General features: G+C 47.9%; 1 protein-coding gene across 1 annotated transcript in view; it reads left to right on the top strand.

The window, feature by feature from the left end:
- The window catches only part of LOC141173631 (vomeronasal type-2 receptor 26-like), a 183,163-nt gene that overhangs the window by 82,932 nt on the left and 80,429 nt on the right, over window positions 1-19,802 (top strand). The window contains exon 2 of the mRNA XM_073657933.1: window positions 7,487-8,278. Within this exon, the coding sequence (XP_073514034.1) occupies window positions 7,487-8,278 (792 nt within the window). The remainder of the gene's footprint in view (window positions 1-7,486; window positions 8,279-19,802) is intronic.

Here is a 19,802-nt window from a genome sequence, read left to right on the forward strand (position 1 = left end):
CTCTGACCACAAGTCGTGGTGGCTCTTCAGGTCGCAAGGGTGCTAAGACTTGCATAGCCTGGGCATTTTTTCAGATCGATAAGGATGACCCAACTCGTGTTATCTGCAACATTTGTCAGAAAAAGCAATGTAGAGGCCAAAAAATACATAGTTTGAGTACTTCATGCATGAACCGGCACATGGATATGAAACATAAGTTGCAGTAGGAAGGTCACTGTGCTACAATGCGGCCTAGTGGGCCAGGCCAACCAATCTTGTGCATCCGCGGCCTCTTCATCCTATGTGACTGGGGGGACAGCAGTCACACCTGTTTTGGGAAGCAGACCTGCCACCTCTTTACCCGCAACAACCAGCGTGATTGACAGGTCATCATTTTATTTGGAGGTGGAAACACCAGCTGGTGTTGAGCGCTCTCCGACATCGAGAGCACCGCCTTTGGATCAAGGCAACCTAACATGTCCACCTGCATCTTCCTCACAGACCGGCAGTTTGCCGGGGACTCCCTTCTCAACCCCGTCTAAGCACAACAGCAAGCCCTTGGTCCCTCAGATGTGAACAAGTAAAACACCATTTCCTCCTAGCCATGAGAAAGCTAAGAGGTTGAATTTCACCATCTGCAAGCTGTTGGCTACAGAAATGCTGCCTTTCCGCCTTGTGGACACAGAGGATTTTCGAGACCTTATGTCCGTCGCAGTGCCCCAGTACCAGATGCCCAGTCGGCACTACTTCTCAAAGAAAGCTGTGCCTGCGCTCCACCAGCATGTCGCACACAACATCACCGCTTCTTTGAGAAACTCTGTGTGTGACAGGGTGCATTTCACCACAGACACTTGGACGAGTAGGCATGGACATGGACGTTACATGTCGCTGACTGGGCACTGGGTAACTATGGTCACAGCAGGACAAGGGGCTGCTGTCCAAGTCTTGCCGTCCCCACGAGTTGTACGTCAATTCTCTTTATATAGAAGTTCCTCCACTGCTTCTGCCTCCTCAACCTCCTCTCTGTTCTCCACCTGCACCCAAAGCCTGTCTGGTCATGCCACAAGCTTTGTAACTGTGCAGAAGGGATCCTGCACACCTCCTTACTATGCTGGCAGCAGGGCTCAATGTCATCAGGCGGTTTTTACTTTGAAATGTCTGGGAAATGTGAGTCACACAGCTGAGGAGTTGTCGTCAGCTCTGGAGAACCAGTTTCATGAATGGTTGTCTCCACTGTACTTGAAACCAGGGAAGGCCGTGTGCGACAATGCTGCAATCCTGGGTGCGGCCCTTCACCGGGGCAATGTCACACACGAGCCTTGTATGGCTCACGTGTTGAACCTGGTTGTCCAGCAATTTTTAGCCCACTATCCCGGACTAGATGGCCTTCTACAGAGGGCATGGTCGCTGTGTGCTCACTTCTGAAGTTTGCATCCCGCAGCTCAGCGACTTACATCTCTACAGAAGTCGTTGGGCCTGCCACTTCACCGGCTAAAATGCGATGTGCCTACCGGGTGGAATTCAACTCTGCACATGTTGCAGCGACTGTGGCAGCACCGACAAGCCCTGGTGCAATACGTTGTGACGTATAGCCTGGGCCAACGAGATCCAGAGGTGGGGCAAATCACGCTGGAGGAGTGGTCTCAGATCAGGGAACTACGCACCCTCCTGCACAGTTTTGAAATGGCAACGAAGATGTTTAGTGCTGACGATGCCATTATCAGCATGACTATTCCGGTGACTTACATGCTGGAGCACATGTTAAACAGAATTCGGAGACAGCTGGTGGCACAAGAGGAGGTGGAGGAAGTAGAGGAGGAGGAGTTGTATGCGGAAGGGCTAACATTTGCAAGGTCCAGACGGTCGGCAGCACCAAGGCGGCAGGCATGTGTGGGTGGGGGAGATGGATTTACCAAAGCGCATGGTAGCAGCCAAACTAGTGAGGAAGGTGTAGGAGCCCAGGAAGAAGTGAAGGACGAACTGACGGAAGACTCATCAGATGAGGGAGACCTTGATCACTTTTCTGTTGTGCGAGGTTGGGGGGAGAGGGCAGAGGAAGGATGCATGATTGTTACCTCGCCACCAACACAACAGGGACTTCGCGCTCCTGCATGCGCAAGACACATGAGTGCCTTCTTGCTGTACTACCTGCAACATGACCCTCAAATTGTCAGAATTAGAAATAATACTGACTACTGGGTTGCCACACTCTTAGATCCCCGGTACAAAAGTAAATTTTCAGAAATTATTCCTGCCATAGAAAGGGATGCATGCATGCAGGAGTATCAGCAGAGACTGTTGCAGAATCTTACATGTGCTTTTCAACAAAACACCAGTGGTGCACGTAGTGAATCTCTCAGTTCCAACTTGCCAACCGTGGGACGGTTGAGTGTTCAGGACTCAAACCGTAACAGAAACACAGTATCTGCTGGTAACATCAATTTTACAGAATCATTTCACCACTTTTTAGCCCATGCTTTGCAAGGCCACATGAGACAAGAAGTCTGACACATAGTCAACGCCTAGAGACGATGGTACAGGAGTATCTCCAAGTAAACATCGAAGCTATGACTGTGTCACTGGACCCTTGCTCTTTCTGGGCTTCCAATCTGGATAAATGGCCGGAGCTCGCCACTAACGCCTTGGAGATCTTGTCATGCCCCGCAGCCAGCGTTCTGTCTGAACGTGTGTTCAGCGCTGCTGGTGGTGTACTGACAGATAAGCGCACGCGGCTGTCCACTGATAATGTAGACAGACTCACGTTCATAAAGATGAACAAATCATGGATCCGCAAGGACTTTTCTACCCCTGTGTCATCCTGGGGAGAGTGAAAGCTTGATGATTTGTTAAAATCACCTCACAAACCGTTTTAAGCTTTCAAATTGTTTATCATGTTTATCTGTATCTTGCCTGTATAATAATTTTGGCCTTGTAGCACTGTGCAGTACTGATTCTATTAGGCCATCTATACTAAACTCCACCAGATTTAAAATTACTAATCATGTTTATCTGTATCTTGCTTGTAAAATAATTTTGGGCCTGTAGCAGTGTGTGGTACTCATTGTATTAGGCCATCTATACCAAGCTCCACCTGCTTTGAAATTAATAATAATTTTTAGCTGCATCTTGCCCGGAAAATAATTTTGGGGCTCCTGGATGCTCAAGACACATGAGTGCCTTCTTACTGCACTACCTGCAACATGACCCTCAGATTGTCAGAATTCGAAATAATCCTGACTACTGGGTTGCCACACTCTTAGATCCCCCACACTCTTAGATCAACATTTTCATTTTAGTAAAGGACCAAAAAATGGTCATTTTTGAAATTATAAGCATTAGCAGGTTATTACAAACTGAAATCAAACAGTTCTCAACTCAAAACTTTATTCTAGGTGATGTTACATTTGCACATAGGACCCCTTGTTCGAAAGGAGCTTTTGAACTCTCACGTCCATTGAGTTTGTCAGGTTTTGGATGGTTTCTGCTTCAATTGTTTTGCATGAGGACAGAATACCCTCCCAGAGCTGTTGCTTAGATGTGAACTGCCTCCCGCCATCATAGACACTCCTTTTGATGATGCTCCAGAGGTTCTCAATGGGGTTGAGGTCAGGGGAGCATGGGGGTCACGCCATAAGTCTGTCTCCTTTTATGTCCATATCAGCCAGAGATGCAGATGTGTTATGTGCAGCATGAGACGGTGAATTATCATGCATGAAAATGATCTTGCTGCGGAATACACGGTTCTTCTTCTTGAACCATGGCAGGAAGTGCTGTTTGAGAAACTCCACATACATTATGGAGTTCATTTTACTCCTTCAGGGATCCTAAACTGGCCGACAATCTCTCTCCCCATGATTCCAGCCCAAAACATTGCTCCACCTCCTCCTTGTTGGCACCGAAGCCATGTTTGCATGGGGTGTCCATCAATCAATCCTCCACTCCATCCATCTGGACCATCGAGCGCTGCACGGCACTCATCGGTGAACAAAACAGTTTTGAAGTCATTCTTCATGTATTATTTGGCCCACTGGAGACATTTCTGCTTGTGTACAGTGGATAGAGGAGGTCAACAGGATGGCTTACGCACAGCTGAAAACCTCTGAAGGACCCTGCATCTTGTTGTTCGGGGGACGTTGGAGGCACCAGCAGCTTCAAAACCTTGTCTGCTACTATGACAAGGCTTTTTTTGCCGCTGCTCTTTTAACCTGATGTAATTGCCTGTAGGAAAGAGTCCTCAATTTTCCCTTATCAGCACGCACACGTGTGTACTGTGAATCAGCTACATACTTCTTGATTGTGCGATGATCAGGATGAAGTGTCTTGGCAATGTTGATTGTAGTCATGCCTTGATCTAAACATTCCACAATTTGTTGCTTCTCAGCAGCCGACACATCCTTTTTCTTTCCCATTTTGGCAGAAAATGTAGGCTGCTTAATAATGTGGGACAGCCTTCTTAAGTAGTCTTGCCTTTCATTGGACACACCTGCCAAACTAATTAGCAAAGGTGTCTGCAATTGCTTACAGTGATATAAAGAGCCCTGATACACATCACCATCAAAGAGTTTAACTGACAAACAAAAAAATTCTTACCTTATCACTCCTAAACACTTTTTGCATAACAATTTGGAACACAGTGTACATGTGCTTTTCCACAAAACACCAGTGGTTCACGTAGTGAATCTTACAGTTCTAACTTGCCAACCGTGGTCTGTATGGAGTTGTCCAATAAAGGGCCCAAAATTAAGATAACATAGACGGGAGAGGTCTCTATGAATACAAATTCCTAAGGCTATGTGCCCACGCTGCAGAAATGAAGCAGAAAATTTCTGCTTCATTTCTGCAATTCCTCTCCCGGAAAAACGTATGCGGAATTCCGCATGCGTTTATTGCGCGTTTATCGCGCGTTTATCGTGCGGTTTCCACATGCGGAATTGCCTTGCGTTTTTAATGCATTGCACAAAGCAATTCCGCTTGCGGAAACGCAAAATTAATGGACATGCTACAGATTTTTGAACGCAGCATAAACGCTGCGGAAAAATCCGCAGCATGTGCATAGAACTTGCGGAATCCCCTTGGGGACCATGGGGAGCTGATTACCTAGCGTTTCACATGCGTTTACGCTGCGGAAATTCCGCAGCATATACGCATGAAAAACGCTAAAGTGGGCACGCAGCCTATGTATTTGATACCCTGTGATGGCCAGGCAAAGGGAAAGTTGGATTGGATGGAATCCTGTATGGATTGGGGAGGGAGATATCGAGGGCCTCAGACTTCGCTGCATTGATTTTAAAATTTGACCATGTAACAAAGTGATCTATTTCAGCCATAACAGCAGGGATGGATATACGTGATTGAGTGATATATAGTAGGACATCATCATCAAATGCAGAGCACTTGTACTCGGTGCCTCCCACCTCAATCCACCTAATAATGGGGTTATGGCGAATTGATGAGAGCAGGTGCTCCATCACTAGGATGTATAAGAGAGGGGACAGAGGACATCCCTGCCTTGTCCCATTGGTGATTATGAAAAGTGATGAAAATGTTCCATTTATCTTCAGCCTAGCTGATGTATTGCGATACAGGGCCATGATTTTGGCTATAAAAGGGTCCCCTAGACCCCTACCCCAAGCTTTTTAAGAGAATAATATATGGCGTTCCAGGAGACTCTATGGAATGCTTTCTCAGCATCCAATGAGAGTATCTAATTACAAATTTTTAACTGCATCTAGCCCAGGAAATACTTTGTGCCTAGTAGCAGTGTCTGCTAGTCAGCGGATTATCCCAGCTGTTAAGCAAGCTACACCACCTGTAGTTTGGACACTTAATTTTTTCAAAGGAAATACTTCGGGCCCCCGGGACACTCAGTGAAGAGCATCGGGAGGCACCCCAAGCCACAGGGGCTGGGACTGGCGGTAGGACGCCTTGAAGTGGACCGCCAAGCTCGATCCTTATAAAAGCTTTTTAACTGCAGCAGCTTTAGTGGACGCTACTGGAGCTGTAATTCCCGCGGCTGCTGGCATGAGACTTGCCCTCCAATAGATCCTTGTGAAAGGATTTAAAGTGTATTCATTCAAATTAGAGAGACAATTTAAATTAAAAAGCTTAAACCTGCCTCCACCGCAGGGGGGCTCGCTCGACCCACCAGCGGACAAGCACCAGTATTGGGAGAGGGGGGCTGGCCGTCAGGGTCCACCGCAGCTCTGGCACAAACCCGGCGACACGGAGTTCGCAAGGGCAGGAACAGACTGGCCGTGTCAGCGTCGCACTTTTTTGGTTTTAGAAGGGCATGACATGCCTACAGTATATCTTTGTCTCCCCTTCCTTTTACTCCTCAACCTCTTTTCTTTTTGCATGACTATATGTACTTGTCATTTTCCATGTGTTAGTTGTGTCTTCTGAGCAGTTTGTCAGGTTTTGGACACCTTTGAAGGTGTTTTCTATGTTTTTCTTTGTGTTTTTGTTTGCCTGCCATTGGTTTTAACGGTGTTTGACGGTGTTCGACGAACAGTTCGGTGAACATATGGGTGTTCGACGAACCGAACCGAACTCGAACACTACAGGGGTGGCTCAACTCTAGTCTTATGCTTAAAGCACCTCTCCAGCGGTGAAAAAAACCCCCACTGGAGTGGTGCTTTAATATCCATAATACTGAACGCTCAGCATTTGCTGATGACCTGATTATAATCATCAACGACCCCCATGAAGCTATTCCAAAACGATTGGAAACCTTTAAACAATTCAGCTTTATGTCCAACTTTTAAGTTATTGACTTCAAGTCTGAACTTTTAAACAAAACAATCCCAAAATCAGAAACCAACACATTGCAAAAAATCTCCGCTTTTAGTTAGAAAGAAACTGCCTTTAAATATTTGGGATAATGATGACCAAAAAACCTTCTCCTTCTATTCAGATACAATTATACTTTTCTATTAGAAGATGTTAAATCCTTTTTAACAAACTACTATTTTCCTCTTCCATCTTTGTGTGGGTAGAAAAAATGTGCTTAAAAGATAAACATAAATCATGCCTAAAGAGTTTTTTAGGTGTTCAAAAACTAATTGGGAACTGCTTGAGGAAACTCTTGTTCCTTATGGAGTTTTCAAAAAAGTTTTTCTGCTTTTAGGAGCTTTTTAAGAATTTTGGAAGCTTTTTGTTCTTCCCTAAGGCATTTTTTTGCAGCCTTTTGATTGGACAGTGTATAGTTAGTAGATTCTGTATGAATCCACTTTCTAGAAGTTTCTTTTTTTATAATTTTTTACCGGGTGTTTTTAAAAACTTAAGCTGAAAAAACACGCAGCAAATTGAACATATTAACAGCAAAGTGGTTTTACAATAGAAATGAACAGTAAAAGTCTTTCAAGCATTTATTGAAGCAATTTTTCAAGCATATTTTCAGGACAACCAGCTCCAAAAGACTCCTAAAAAAACCTCTGTGTGCCCGTACCCTTATACTCCTACTGATTCTTTTTCTTTTAATGATTGTTCACACTTTTTTATTTCATAGATCAGTTATGGAGCTGCCGACAATTTATTGGGTGATAGACAACATTTCCCACACTTTTTCCGGACAATCCAAACTGAATATTACATAAGTTACAGTTTAGCGAAACTTATCAAACACTTCGGATGGACTTGGGTTGGAATTATCACGTCCAATGATGACAGCGGAGAGAAAGAGTCTAATTTACTGTTTCGATTTCTAACATACTTTCAGGTTTGTGTCGCTTTTATATTAAGACTTTCTGTGAGAACAGATGATTCTTCAAGAGCTGCTCATAAATTAGCTGAACATTTTGCTGTGAAGGTTGTTATACTTTGTGGCACCTACTATGATCTGATCGACAAACCTTCCGTTACTAAATGGTTCAATAATGTGACGATAATCTTAACACCTTCCTGGGCACCGAACATCGTTCTCATTGAGGAGTTTCCAGAGATTTTCAATGGAAGCTTGTCCCTGGATCCAGACTCAAAAAACGGTGAAGAACTTAAGCATTTCATTGATGGTTTCTGTCCTGTGAGTTATCCGGAAGACATGTTACTTGAGGATTTATGGATGATATTATGCCGCTGTGCGTCAGGAAAAAAAGATAAGGATCGATTGTACGAAAAGACTTATGGAATTTCCCTTCACAATTGCACAGGACGGGAACGTATCAAGGATTCCTGGAAGTACTCACAGGATAATGTTTATCATCCAGTATCTAATGCGGTGTACATTATGGTCAGCGCCCTACAACTAATACAGTCTTCACAAAAATGCTGGTCAAGAAAAGACGCATCTTATCGATTCCAGGTAAATGGAAGAAGTCCAATACATCCAGCTTTACCTATATAGGGGGGATTCTCATCTCAGACATTTATGGCATATTCGTGATACGAATCCCCCACCTCTAGGGGAACAGGGGTGCCCTCATCCTTGACTAAATATATAAAAACCGAGTTAGGGTGGTGAACTACATATGTTCTTTGGGTGAAGGACATCCAGTTGTTACCAGCACCCCTCATGTGGGGACGCTCATAGCTATTGCTAGTGACTGATTAAATGGATTTTCCACTTAAAATCTATCCCTGATGGGCTCAAGGAGATGTAAGAAATAAGACACCTAGACCCACCTCCTGCAGCAGTGCTATGTCATGGGTTCCACGATGGCCTCCAGTGGAGGAGCAGCATCTGTGCCACTTCAGAGGGTGAATATAGGTTTCTTTTAGTTTTTTTTTTTTACACCCCTCTAGGTCCATTAAGATTAGGCATGAGTGGACATTTCAATGTTCGGTTCAGAAAAGTTCGCCGAACAAATTGATATTCGCCAAATGTTCGTCGAACATTTCCGAATCCCATAAGAGTCAATGGGGGGACCAAAGAAATGCATATACAAGACCTAGAAACAGGACCAAAAGCTGCCAAAACACATCAAATTAGGTGTAGACACGAGGGAAGTGCCATTAATTGACCCAGAGTACAAGTACTATAATTATTAGTGATGAGCGAGCACTAAAATTCTGGGGTACTCATTGCTCGGGTCGAGCAAATTGGAATACTCGGGTGCTCGACCCGAGCAACGAGCCGAATGTAAGTCTATGGGAAACTCGAGCATTTTTCAGGCGGATCCCCCCAGAGGTCTGCAGAGGTCCTAAAAATTGAGGGGAACAGTGCTCAAATGACATGGGAACAGAGTGGGGAAGACCCCTGGAAGCATTTCTGACTCCCAGGTCTCTGCTGTCAACAATGTTGTCAGAGTTATTACACCACTTTTACGGACTCACAATAAAACATACAAAAACGAATCCAAAATGGATTTTCTTGGGAAATATGTTAAGGAACATCCTTTCCAGGGTAATGACTTGTACTGTATATAAGGCAAAATAAATAACCAAAACCACTCCTCGGGTTATGTTCACACATAACGTTTTTGCACTTTTTCATTGCTTTCAACCAAGACAAATGCAATCACTGGGAAATGTCATTTTAACATTTTACAGCCTTATCTGGCCATGTGGTGTGTGACACATCATCAGACACATGCATACAGTGCTGAAAAGACATCTGGAAGCATCTGTGACTCCCAGGTCACTGCTTAAAAGTGTGCCCATCATAAGTGATCCTTGGCACATGCGAAGATGACTCCCACCATGCACCTGTCATTGCAGACTTACAACAATTACTGTCCACGTCCTTGTCCCAGTGCAGCGTTCAGATGCCCCTACCCCATTGTTAGGCGTTGGGCATTTAATGGATTTGAAATGGGTCCAGAACCTTCTGTGGTCTCCCATTGTGGTCCAGCCAGGGCTTATGCTGCTCAGCATCATCATCAGTCCCAGTGCCTAGCTGGTCCACGGGACTTACAGGTTGTCTCTTGGGTCTTTGTGCCTAGCAACATGAAGCATAGGTTGCGGAGGGAGACAGGGCTGCTAAAGCCTAAGTCCAGGTTTCTATGTACTGAGCATGCCCGTGACATGGCAGACCGTGATTGGTGGTTTGGGAGTCAGCTGATCCGGTGACCTGGCACCGCCTGATTGGTCGCGGGTGACGTCACCAATGGTGCGACGGTGGGCAGGTCTTAATCTTTAAAATCTTTAAAAAGCCCGCCCACAAACATGATCATTGAGCAGTGATGGTGTTGTGTGGACGCTTGGTCTTTTGAGCTCCACGTGTGCTTTAGTGGAAATAGGCAGGTTTAGTGGAAATAGGCAGGTAGCTTCGTCTGACAGACTGGCTCCGACTAGGCGGTCGCCATACACCCTGAGCAGTCTGCAGATGCCATATTCCCGGGACCATCTGTAAGCCATGTGGAGTGATTCTCCTCAGTCCGGTAGCATGTCGGCTGAGAGCACTTACACGCCGGCGTGAGTCACACATGCATCCTAGCGCCATCTGTGTAGTCCCTGTGCTGCAACAGGACTACAGATACTTTATTTATCACACATCTCACGTGCTGTTAACAGAGATAGTGCGAATTCCTATTCCCGCTCCAGTGTGCTGTAACACGGAGGGGATTGTTATTTAAGTTGGTTGTTTTACCTTCTCACCCGGAAGGTGTTCGGCAGCAGTCCACCAGGCTGCATCGCGGACCCCGGGGTTGGTTGCATTCCATTAAAATAAAGTTGTTTTCAACCGTCCCCTTAACACCCACTCCTTGGAATGCAAGCACAAGTATGCAGCCAGCCACCCACCCACAGGCTGCAAAACTATACTGCCAAATATTTGACAGCTGTTTGCTCTTGAAATGTGGCCTTTTAGGCTCGTGGAGGCGGAAGCTGTCCACAATCTTATGTGGGTATCCATACTCGATCCCCAGCCGCCACTATTTGTCCCGGTGTCGTCTCCGCCTTCCACAAGCACGGGTCCCACAACATTACCCGCGCCCTCATCAGTAAACTTACTGGGAAGGACCGCCTAACCACAAACACGTGGACAGGTGAATGTGGCCAGGGATGGTACGAAGCCAGTCCAAAGCCTTTTTGCTGAGTTGTATTTCACCACAGCCATATTCTTTAGCTTGGTGAAAGGACTTGGGAAACCATATCTACACCAGCTGTCATTTCTTCCAGGTAGTCCTCTAATGCTGCTTTCACTTGAAATGTGGCCTTTTAGGTTCTTGGAGGCGGAAGCTTTTCACAACCTCATGCCTCATGCCTCGTGTCCATACTTGGTTCCTAGCCGCCATTATTTCTCCCGGTGTTGTCTCCGCCTTCTACAAGCGCGGGTCCCTGAACATTACTGCTGGTACTCTTCTGTGGGAATCGGCTTGCCTCCTACCAGCCTGGAATATTTCCAGTAAACTATGGTATGATGCCATGGTATTAGCACAGCCCCCAGCAGGGTTGGACGGTCCCACCAGAGAATCCTCTGTTGCCACTTGGCCAAGGCAGTGCTGCAGTGCTTTCAGCTTGTGCCTGATGTGGTCATTTTGGAGATGGAGGAGGAGGTGCAGGAGCTGAACATTGATTACATTGAGGTTACATTGGTGGCTCTGTTTTTTATACTAAAGAAAGATTCTACTGTTTTTTTTTTTACTTTATTTTTTAAGACAAATGCATTCACCGGGAAATGTAATTTTAACATTTTACAACCTTATCTGGCAATGTGGTGTGTGACACATCATCAGACACATCCTGTTTCATTTGTGATGGAGGGACTCTGAAAGTCACAAAGCCTATTTTTATAGGGCTATCAGGCGGCTCTTACTATTCTTAAAAGACCAGCAGTCAGCCCTCGCTATTGATAGAGAGTCATTAGCCGGCTATGCTTTGTTGCTCCCATTATTAACGAGTGGTTCTCCTATATTATTATTGCGTATCCAGTGACTGCAAGGGCTGCCAAAAATTTGGACGCAACCCAATACCCCTTTGAAGAGACATAGAGGAGGGTCTCAGTAAAAAATGTTCCCATTATAAAGGAGCCTATAGTGATAATGCCCATGCTGTGACTGCAAGGGCTGCCAAAATTTGGGAAAAAACCCCACTAAGAATTTAAAGACATATAGAGCAGAGCCACAGTAATGAGTACGATATGTTCCCATTAGAAAGGAGAGAGTCTGCTATACAGTTATAGGGTATGCAGTGAGTCCAACGGCTGACCAAATTTAGGAAAAACCCCACTAACAATTTAAAGACACATAGAGCAGGGCAACAGTAATGACAAATTCCCATTAGAAAGGAGAGGGTCTCCCATAGTGTTGGCCTATGCAGTGAATGCAAGGGCTGCCAAAAATTGGGAGGCACTCCAAAGCTCCTCGAAAGAGACGTACAGGGCCTCATGAAAAAATGTTCCCATTATTAGGAAGTGGGTCTCTCATAGTGTTGGCCTATGCCGTGAATGCAAGGACTGTCAAAAATTGGGAGGCACTCCAATGCCCCTTGGAAGAGACGTGGAGGAAGGCCTCATAAAAATGTTCCCATTAGAAAGGAGCGGATCTCCTATACTTGTAATGCCCATGCACTAAGTGTATGGGCTGACAAACATTTACCCCTGGGGGTATCCATGAACATACTGTAAAAAAATGTTTTTTACGGGCATCATAAACACCCTTTAAAAAAATTATGTGGGTATTGCATCATATACCACGGTCACCCTGGTGATATGGTGGTAGAGGATGAGGATGAGGAGAAGGAGGAGGACAACAGCAAATAGCCAAAATCAGGACCCATGTGTAGGTGTGAAAAGATGCATGGGAATACACCTCCCAAAAAAGACACTGGATTTGAGTTTATGTTACGCTGCTATCATTCGGTGATGTTGAGAAGTCTGGCCCATTCCAGCCCTTGTTCATTTTTATAAGAGTCAGCCTGTCAGTATTTTCAGTTGACAGGCGGATGCTCTTATCAGTTATCATTCCACCAGCAGCACTAAAAACCTGCTCTGATAAAACGATAGCAGCAGATCAGGCCAGGACCTCCAAGGCATAGAAAGCCAGTTCATTCCAAGTATCCAGCTTGGACACCCAATAATTATAAGGCACAGAGGAATCACGGAGGACGTTGGTACGGTCGGCAAGGTACTCCCTCAGCATCTTCCCAAACTTTGCACTCATTGTGAGAGTACCCCACGCCCCAGGTCTTGTGTGATGGGACGGGCTGAAAAAATTTTCCCAGAACTTTGACAGTGTTCCCTTGCCTCTGCTGGATTGGAGTTGTGTCTCTATCGCCTGTAGTCCTTGGTTGTTCAACGAACTATGACCTCTGCCTCCAGCATTTTGAGATGGGAATTTGTTTAATAGTTCCGCAACAAGGGCCTTCTGGTACTGCCCCATTTTTGTAGACCTGTCCACCTCAGGAATAAGAGATATAAAGTTCTCATTGTAGCGTGGGTCTATAAATGTCACCAACCAGTAATGACTGTCACCCAAAATTTTGAGAACGTGAGGGTCATGGGAAAGGCAGCATAACATAAAATCAGCCATGCATGCCAGACTGCTAACAGGCAAGACTTCTTTGTCCTCACCAAGAGGACAAGTGACCATGCTCTCCTCCTCTCTGTCCTCAGGCCATCCACGCTGAACACACGGTATGACAGATGTGCATGTAGTACCCTCTATAGTGTATGAAACTAGCTCCTGTTCTTCCTCCTCCTCTTCCTCATTGTCACAAAATCCACGTTGGGATGAGATGAGGCTTGGCTGTGTGTAATCACACTGTATGGTTCCTTGCTCCATTTCATCGTCCTCCGCCTGCAATGCATCCTCTTTGATTGTGAGCAGAGAGAGTTTCAGAAGATAGAGAAGCGGGATGGTTAATTATGGCATCATCACTGCTCACTATCTTGGTGGAGTCCTCAAAGTTTTGGAGGATGGTACATATGTCTGACATGCATGTCTACTCCTGAGGTCTTACGCTGAGTCTGATCTGAATACCGACGGCCATATTGATGCTGGTACTCAACAACTGCCCTCTTCTGCTCACAAATCCTTCCCAACATCTGCAGTGTAGAGTTCCAACATGTAGGTACATCACACACCAGTCTGTGAGCCGGAAGCTGTAAACAATGCTGAAGCACGGAAAAGGTGGCGGAAGCTGTAGCTGATTTTCTAAAATGGGCACACAGGCCGCGTACTTTGACAAGCAGATTGTAACATCCATGGCGGCGTGCTGTCAAGGCTTACCACCTCCCACCATGCAAGACTGCCATCTTACCTATCAATCCAAGCTGCACACTTTGCACCAGTACCTGCTGTGTCTCTTGTCTGATTACTTAAGGTGGCAGCGCGGTTACTGCCTGATTCTTATAGTTACTGTGTGCGCACTCCTAAGGCCTCCCCTGCCTATTGCTGTGAGTCACTGGATACTTAAACCCTCTCCACCCAGTAGGGGGGGCCTGAACAACAGTTTTCTTCAGTGTGTTTCTTGCAACTGAGTTGCCAGGTCCTGTCCTGTATCTTATCTGTTCCACCCATGGGGGCTGTATACCCAGGCCTGTTACCTGTATCTGTGACTTCTAGTCTGTCTCCGCCACCCTGGGGGCTGTGTTCCCAGGCTCGTTCCTGTATCTTGTTCCTGGTTCAGTTCCTGTCTGAACTGTGTCTTAGCCCGTTATCTGCTTTTCTCTATGTCCCAACCTTCCCTTTTCCTGCAGTGTCTGAACCTGCACCTAACTCCAACTCATTGTCTCTGAACTTCTGTTTGTGAGTTTTGTGTAAACTCGCCACTTCATTGTAAGTACCTTGTGTGTATCTGGTTCTGCTTGTTCACCGCACCTGCGGTTTTGCTCTGCTCTGCTTGTTCACCGCACCTGCGGATTTGCTCTGCTCTGCTTGTCCACCGCATGTGCAGTTTCGCTCTGCTCTGCTTGTCCACCGCACCGGCGGTTTCACTCTGCTCCACTCTGGTTATTCACCGCACCTGCGGTTTCGCTCTGCTCTGCTTGTTCACCGCACCTCCGGTTTCGCTCTGCTCAGCTTGTTCACCGCACCTGCGGGTTTTTCTCTGCTCTGCTTGTCTACTGCTTCTGCGGGTTTTGCTCTGCTCTGCTTGTCTACCGCACCTGCGGGTTTTGCTCTACTCTAATTGTCTACCGCACCTGCGGGTTTTGCTCTGCTCTGCTTGTCTACCGCACCTGCGGGTTTTGCTCTGCTCTGCTTGTCTACCGCACCTGCCGGTTTTGCTCTGCTCTGCTTGTCTAAAGCACCTACGGGTTTTGCTCTGCTCTGCTTGTTTACCTCACCTGCGTATTTTGCTCTGCTTGTCTACCGCACCTGTGGGTTTTGCCCTGCTCTGCTTTTTTACTGCACCTGCGGCTCCGTTCCAGTATCCCAGTCGGTACTGGTCCTTATCCTGCCTGGGTTCCTACCTGCCAGTACCCGCCTGTCTGCATGCCAACCGTGCCTGCCAGTGCCCACCTGCCTGCATACCAGCTGTACCTGCCAATACCCACCTGTCTGCATACCAGTGAATAAGTGCACCAAGGAAAAAATTTTTTTCTCAAGCTGAGGTCCAGGTGATTTACACACCAGCCCAAATGGAGCTATCAGTACTCGTTCCTGTGGATCTACCACAGTACTATGGGGATCCAAAACAAAGGTGTGCATTTGTGGAGCAATGTATGCTGCATTTCAAATTCTATGCTCATTATTTTCCCACTGATGGGGTTAAAGTAGCATTCATAATGTCCTACTTAGCGGGTGATGCCTTGAATTGGATCACCCCCCTATGGGAATCATGGGATCCTATCGTCTGTAATGCACACGCCCGGACTGACTGGCGTGTGCGAGATTAGTGATTCCACTGTGCCATGAACCGGAGAGTGTTGGAGGGGCGTAACTAAGTATCTGCCCGATCTGACCAAGGTCGCATGACGGCATATGACGCCAGTGCACCAGGGAGGAACCGGGCAGAGGGACCAGGTGCTACTCCAGGTCAGACCCCGGACACGGCTGTTGACCCACACGAGGGAATACAGGAACAGGCAGGCTAGAGCGCAGGCGGGGTAGAGTCCAGTACAGACTGGGAGGCGGGTTCAGAGCCGCAGATGAGGTAATCAAGCAGAGCAAAGCAAAACTGCAGGTGCGGTAGACAAGGCCAAGCAGAGCAAAACCGCAGACGCGGTAGACAAGCCCGAGCAGAGCGAAACCGCAGACGCAGTAGACAAGGCCGAGCAGATTGAAACCGCAGACACGGTAGACAAGGCCAAGCAGAGCGAAACCGCAGACGCGGTAGACAAGGCTGAGCAGAGCGAAACCGCAGACGCGGTAGACAAGGCTGAGCAGAGCGAAACCGCAGACGCGGTAGACAAGGCTGAGCAGAGCAAAACCGCAGACGCGGTAGACAAGGCTGAGCAGAGCGAAACCGCAGACGCGGTAGACAAGGCTGAGCAGAGCGAAACTGCAGACACGGTGGACAAGGCTGAGCAGAGCATAACCGCAGACGCGGTGGACAAGGCTGAGCAGAGCGAAACCGCAGACGTGGTGGACAAGGCTGAGCAGAGCAAAACCGCAGACGCGGTGGACAAGGCTGAGCAGAGCAAAACCGCAGATGCGGTGGACAAGGCTGAGCAGAGCAAAACCGCAGACGCGGTGGACAGGGCTGAGCAGAGCAAAACCGCAGACGCGGTGGACAGGGCTGAGCAGAGCAAAACCGCAGACACGGTGGACAGGGCTGAGCAGAGCAAAACCGCAGATGCGGAGAACAAAGACAAAGCAAAGGGGACAGCGCTCTGTTCACCCAGAACAGACTGGAAAAGAAAGGCAGAACCAGATACACACAAGGTACTTGCAAAGAAGTAGCGAAAGGACTCCAACTCACAAACGGAAGTACAATGACTACGAGTAGAAGTTAGGTGCAGGTTCAGACTCTACAGAAAATGGGAGCAAACGGACATAAAGACAAAAGAGGTAAAAAGCTAGGAGACAGTTCAGACAAGAACAGTTACTGCAACAAAATGCAGGAACGACCCTAGGTAAAGCCAAGTGCTGGTTCAGACACTGCAGAAAAAGGGAGCAAACGGACATAAAGACAAAACTGGTAAGAAGCTAGAAGACAGTTCAGACAAGAACAGTTACTGAAGCGAGATAAAGGAGCTAGTCTGGGTATGCGGCCCCCAGAGGCAGAAACGAACAGGCTAGGAGCGTGTTCACACGAGCCTGGAAATACAGCCTCCAGGAAAGGCAGAAAGACAGCTGGCTAGAGTGCACAGACAGGACACAGTTCAGACACGGGAACTGATACCGCACGGCAGGAAAACATAGACAGGACCTGGCACATCAGTGACAAGAAGCCAACTGACAGAACAAGATGCTCAGGCATGGATTCCAAGGAGGAGCTGGTTTAAATACCAGGTGACAGACAGCAATAGGTTGAGGACGCATTAGGGGTGTGTCTGCAGCAGCTACAAGAAACAGGAAGTTTGGCGGGCGTCGCCCTAAGCAGCCAAAGCAGAGCAAAGCAGAGATTATGGAAAGAAGCCAGAGTGGCAGTCTGGACTGGAAATCAAGTGCACGCTCTTGCACAGTGGGAGATGGACTACTATGCAAGGACGCCACCAGGTATGTTACAGTACCCCCCCCTTACGCCCCCTCTTCTTCAGGCCTGCCAGAATCTTCCGCAGGGAATTTGAGGGTCAATCCTTCTCTTCAAGGAGATTATTTCTACTGTCCACAGGAAGAGACAAAATTGGTCTCATCTGGGTAGCTAGGATGCTACCTCCTATCCAGCCATCCTCAGCACCAGACGAAACGGGTAGAATACCAGGAACAGCACACAAGGAAGTCTCTCTCCTCTTATTATCAGGTAGCACCCCAGAGGGTTCAGGAGACAGCTGGAAGTCCTCCGCCGGGTTGGAGGGGTGCAGAGACTCGGGGGTAAACTCTGCTTTGGGGTACATCTTGTCAAGCTTATTGGATGAAATGGGCGAGGTATCAGGTACAAGGTGTAGAAAAGTCACTGTCCCTTTGTTATCTGGTGGTACCCCGGAGGATACAGGAAACAACTGGAGGTCCTCTGCCGGGTCGGAGGAGTGCAGAGACTCGGCGGTAAGCTCTGCTTCGGAGTACACTAAGTCGGACTCACTGGACGAAGCGGCCGAGGTATCAGGTGCAGAGTATAGGGAGGTCTCCGTCCATTCACTACCAGGTAGCACCCTGAAGGGTTCAGGAGACAACTGGAGGTCCTCTGCCTGGTTGGAGGGGTGTAGAGACTCGGGGGTAACCTCTGCTTCGAAGTACACTAGGTCGGACTCACTGGACGAAGCGGGCGAGGTATCAGGTACAGAGTATAGGAAAGTCTCTGTCCATTCGCTACCAGGTAGCACCCCAAAGGGTTCAGGAGACAACTGGAGGTCCTCCGCCTGGTCTGAGGGGTGTAGAGACTCGGGGTAACCTCTGCTTCGGAGTACACTTGGACAGGCTCACCGGTTAAAGTGGGTGAAGTATCGGATACTGGGTGCAGGAAGTCCTCTTGTGTGGATTCTGGGTGGGCAGCAGTCTCTTCGGGCAGGAGAACTGGTGCGCTACCCACGCACATTACCCATCGGGGCTGCTCCGGGATACTGGGAAGTGAAACTTCAGCAGGGACTTCAAGGTTGGGGTCAGGAGGTCTTTGGGAGGACAGACACTGGCGTGATGGCTTGCCTCTACGCCTAGCACGTCTGCACTGCCTCTTGAGGTTGGGAGAAGTATTCCGGAGAGTGTAGTCATCCTGTGTGGATTCTGGGTGGGCAGTAGTCTCATAGGGCAGGAGGACTAGTGCGCTACCCACACACATTACCCATCGGGGCTGCTCCGGGATATTGGAAAGTGAAGCTTCAGCAGGAGCCTCTGGGTTAGGGTCATCAAAGACCATTAGGAAGGCCACCAGGAAGGCCATTATGTCCAGGACGATAGGATCCTGTGCATCCCATAGGGGGGTGATCCACTTCAAGGCATCACCCGCTAGGTAATACATCATGAATCCCACCTTAACCCGATCGGTGGGAAAACAAAGAGGGTAGAACTTGTAGTGTAGCAAGCATTGCTCCACAAATGCACGACTCAGTCTTGGATCCCCATAGTACCGTGGCGGATCCGTAGGAACGAGTGCAGAAAGCTCCATCTGGACGGGTGCGTAATTCGCCTGGAACTCAGCTTGTAGCAAAAAATAAAAAGTAAATAAATAAATTTCTTCCAGATGCAAGTATTCGCTGAAAAAGGTCTCAGAGGGCGAAGGCCGTGGGGCTTAACGGGAACCATGGCCTGAGCATGCTGTAATGCACACGCCCGGACTGACTGGCGTGTGCTTGATTAGTGATTCCACTGTGCCATGAACCGGAGAGTGCCTGGAGGGGCGTAACTAAGTATCTGCCCGATCCGACCAAGGTCGCACGAAGGCATACGACGCCAGTGCACCAGGGAGGAACCGGGCAAAGGGACCAGGTGCTACTCCAGGTCAGACCCCGGACACGGCTGTTGATCCACACCAGGGAATACAGGAACAGGTAGGCTAGAGCGCAGGCGGGGTAGGGTCCAGTACAGACTGGGAGACGAGTTCAGAGCCGCAGATGCGGTAATCAAGCAGAGCAAAGCGAAACCGCAGGTGCGGTAGACAAGGCTGAGCAGAGCGAAACCGCAGACGCGGTAGACAAGGCTGAGCAGAGCGAAACCACAGACGCGGTGGACAAGGCTGAGCAGAGCATAACCGCAGATGCGGTGGACAAGGCTGAGCAGAGCGAAACCGCAGACGCGGTAGACAAGGCTGAGCAGAGCGAAACCACAGACGCGGTAGACAAGGCTGAGCAGAGCGAAACCGCAGACACGGTGGACAAGGCTGAGCAGAGCAAAAACACAGACGCGGTAGACAAGGCTGAGCAGAGCGAAACCACAGACGCGGTAGACAAGGCTGAGCAGAGCGAAACC

Source organism: Phyllobates terribilis, unplaced genomic scaffold (genome assembly GCF_046119375.1).
Source record: "Phyllobates terribilis strain yellow unplaced genomic scaffold, ASM4611937v1 Scaffold_13__5_contigs__length_258822181, whole genome shotgun sequence".
NCBI lineage: Eukaryota > Metazoa > Chordata > Amphibia > Anura > Dendrobatidae > Phyllobates > Phyllobates terribilis.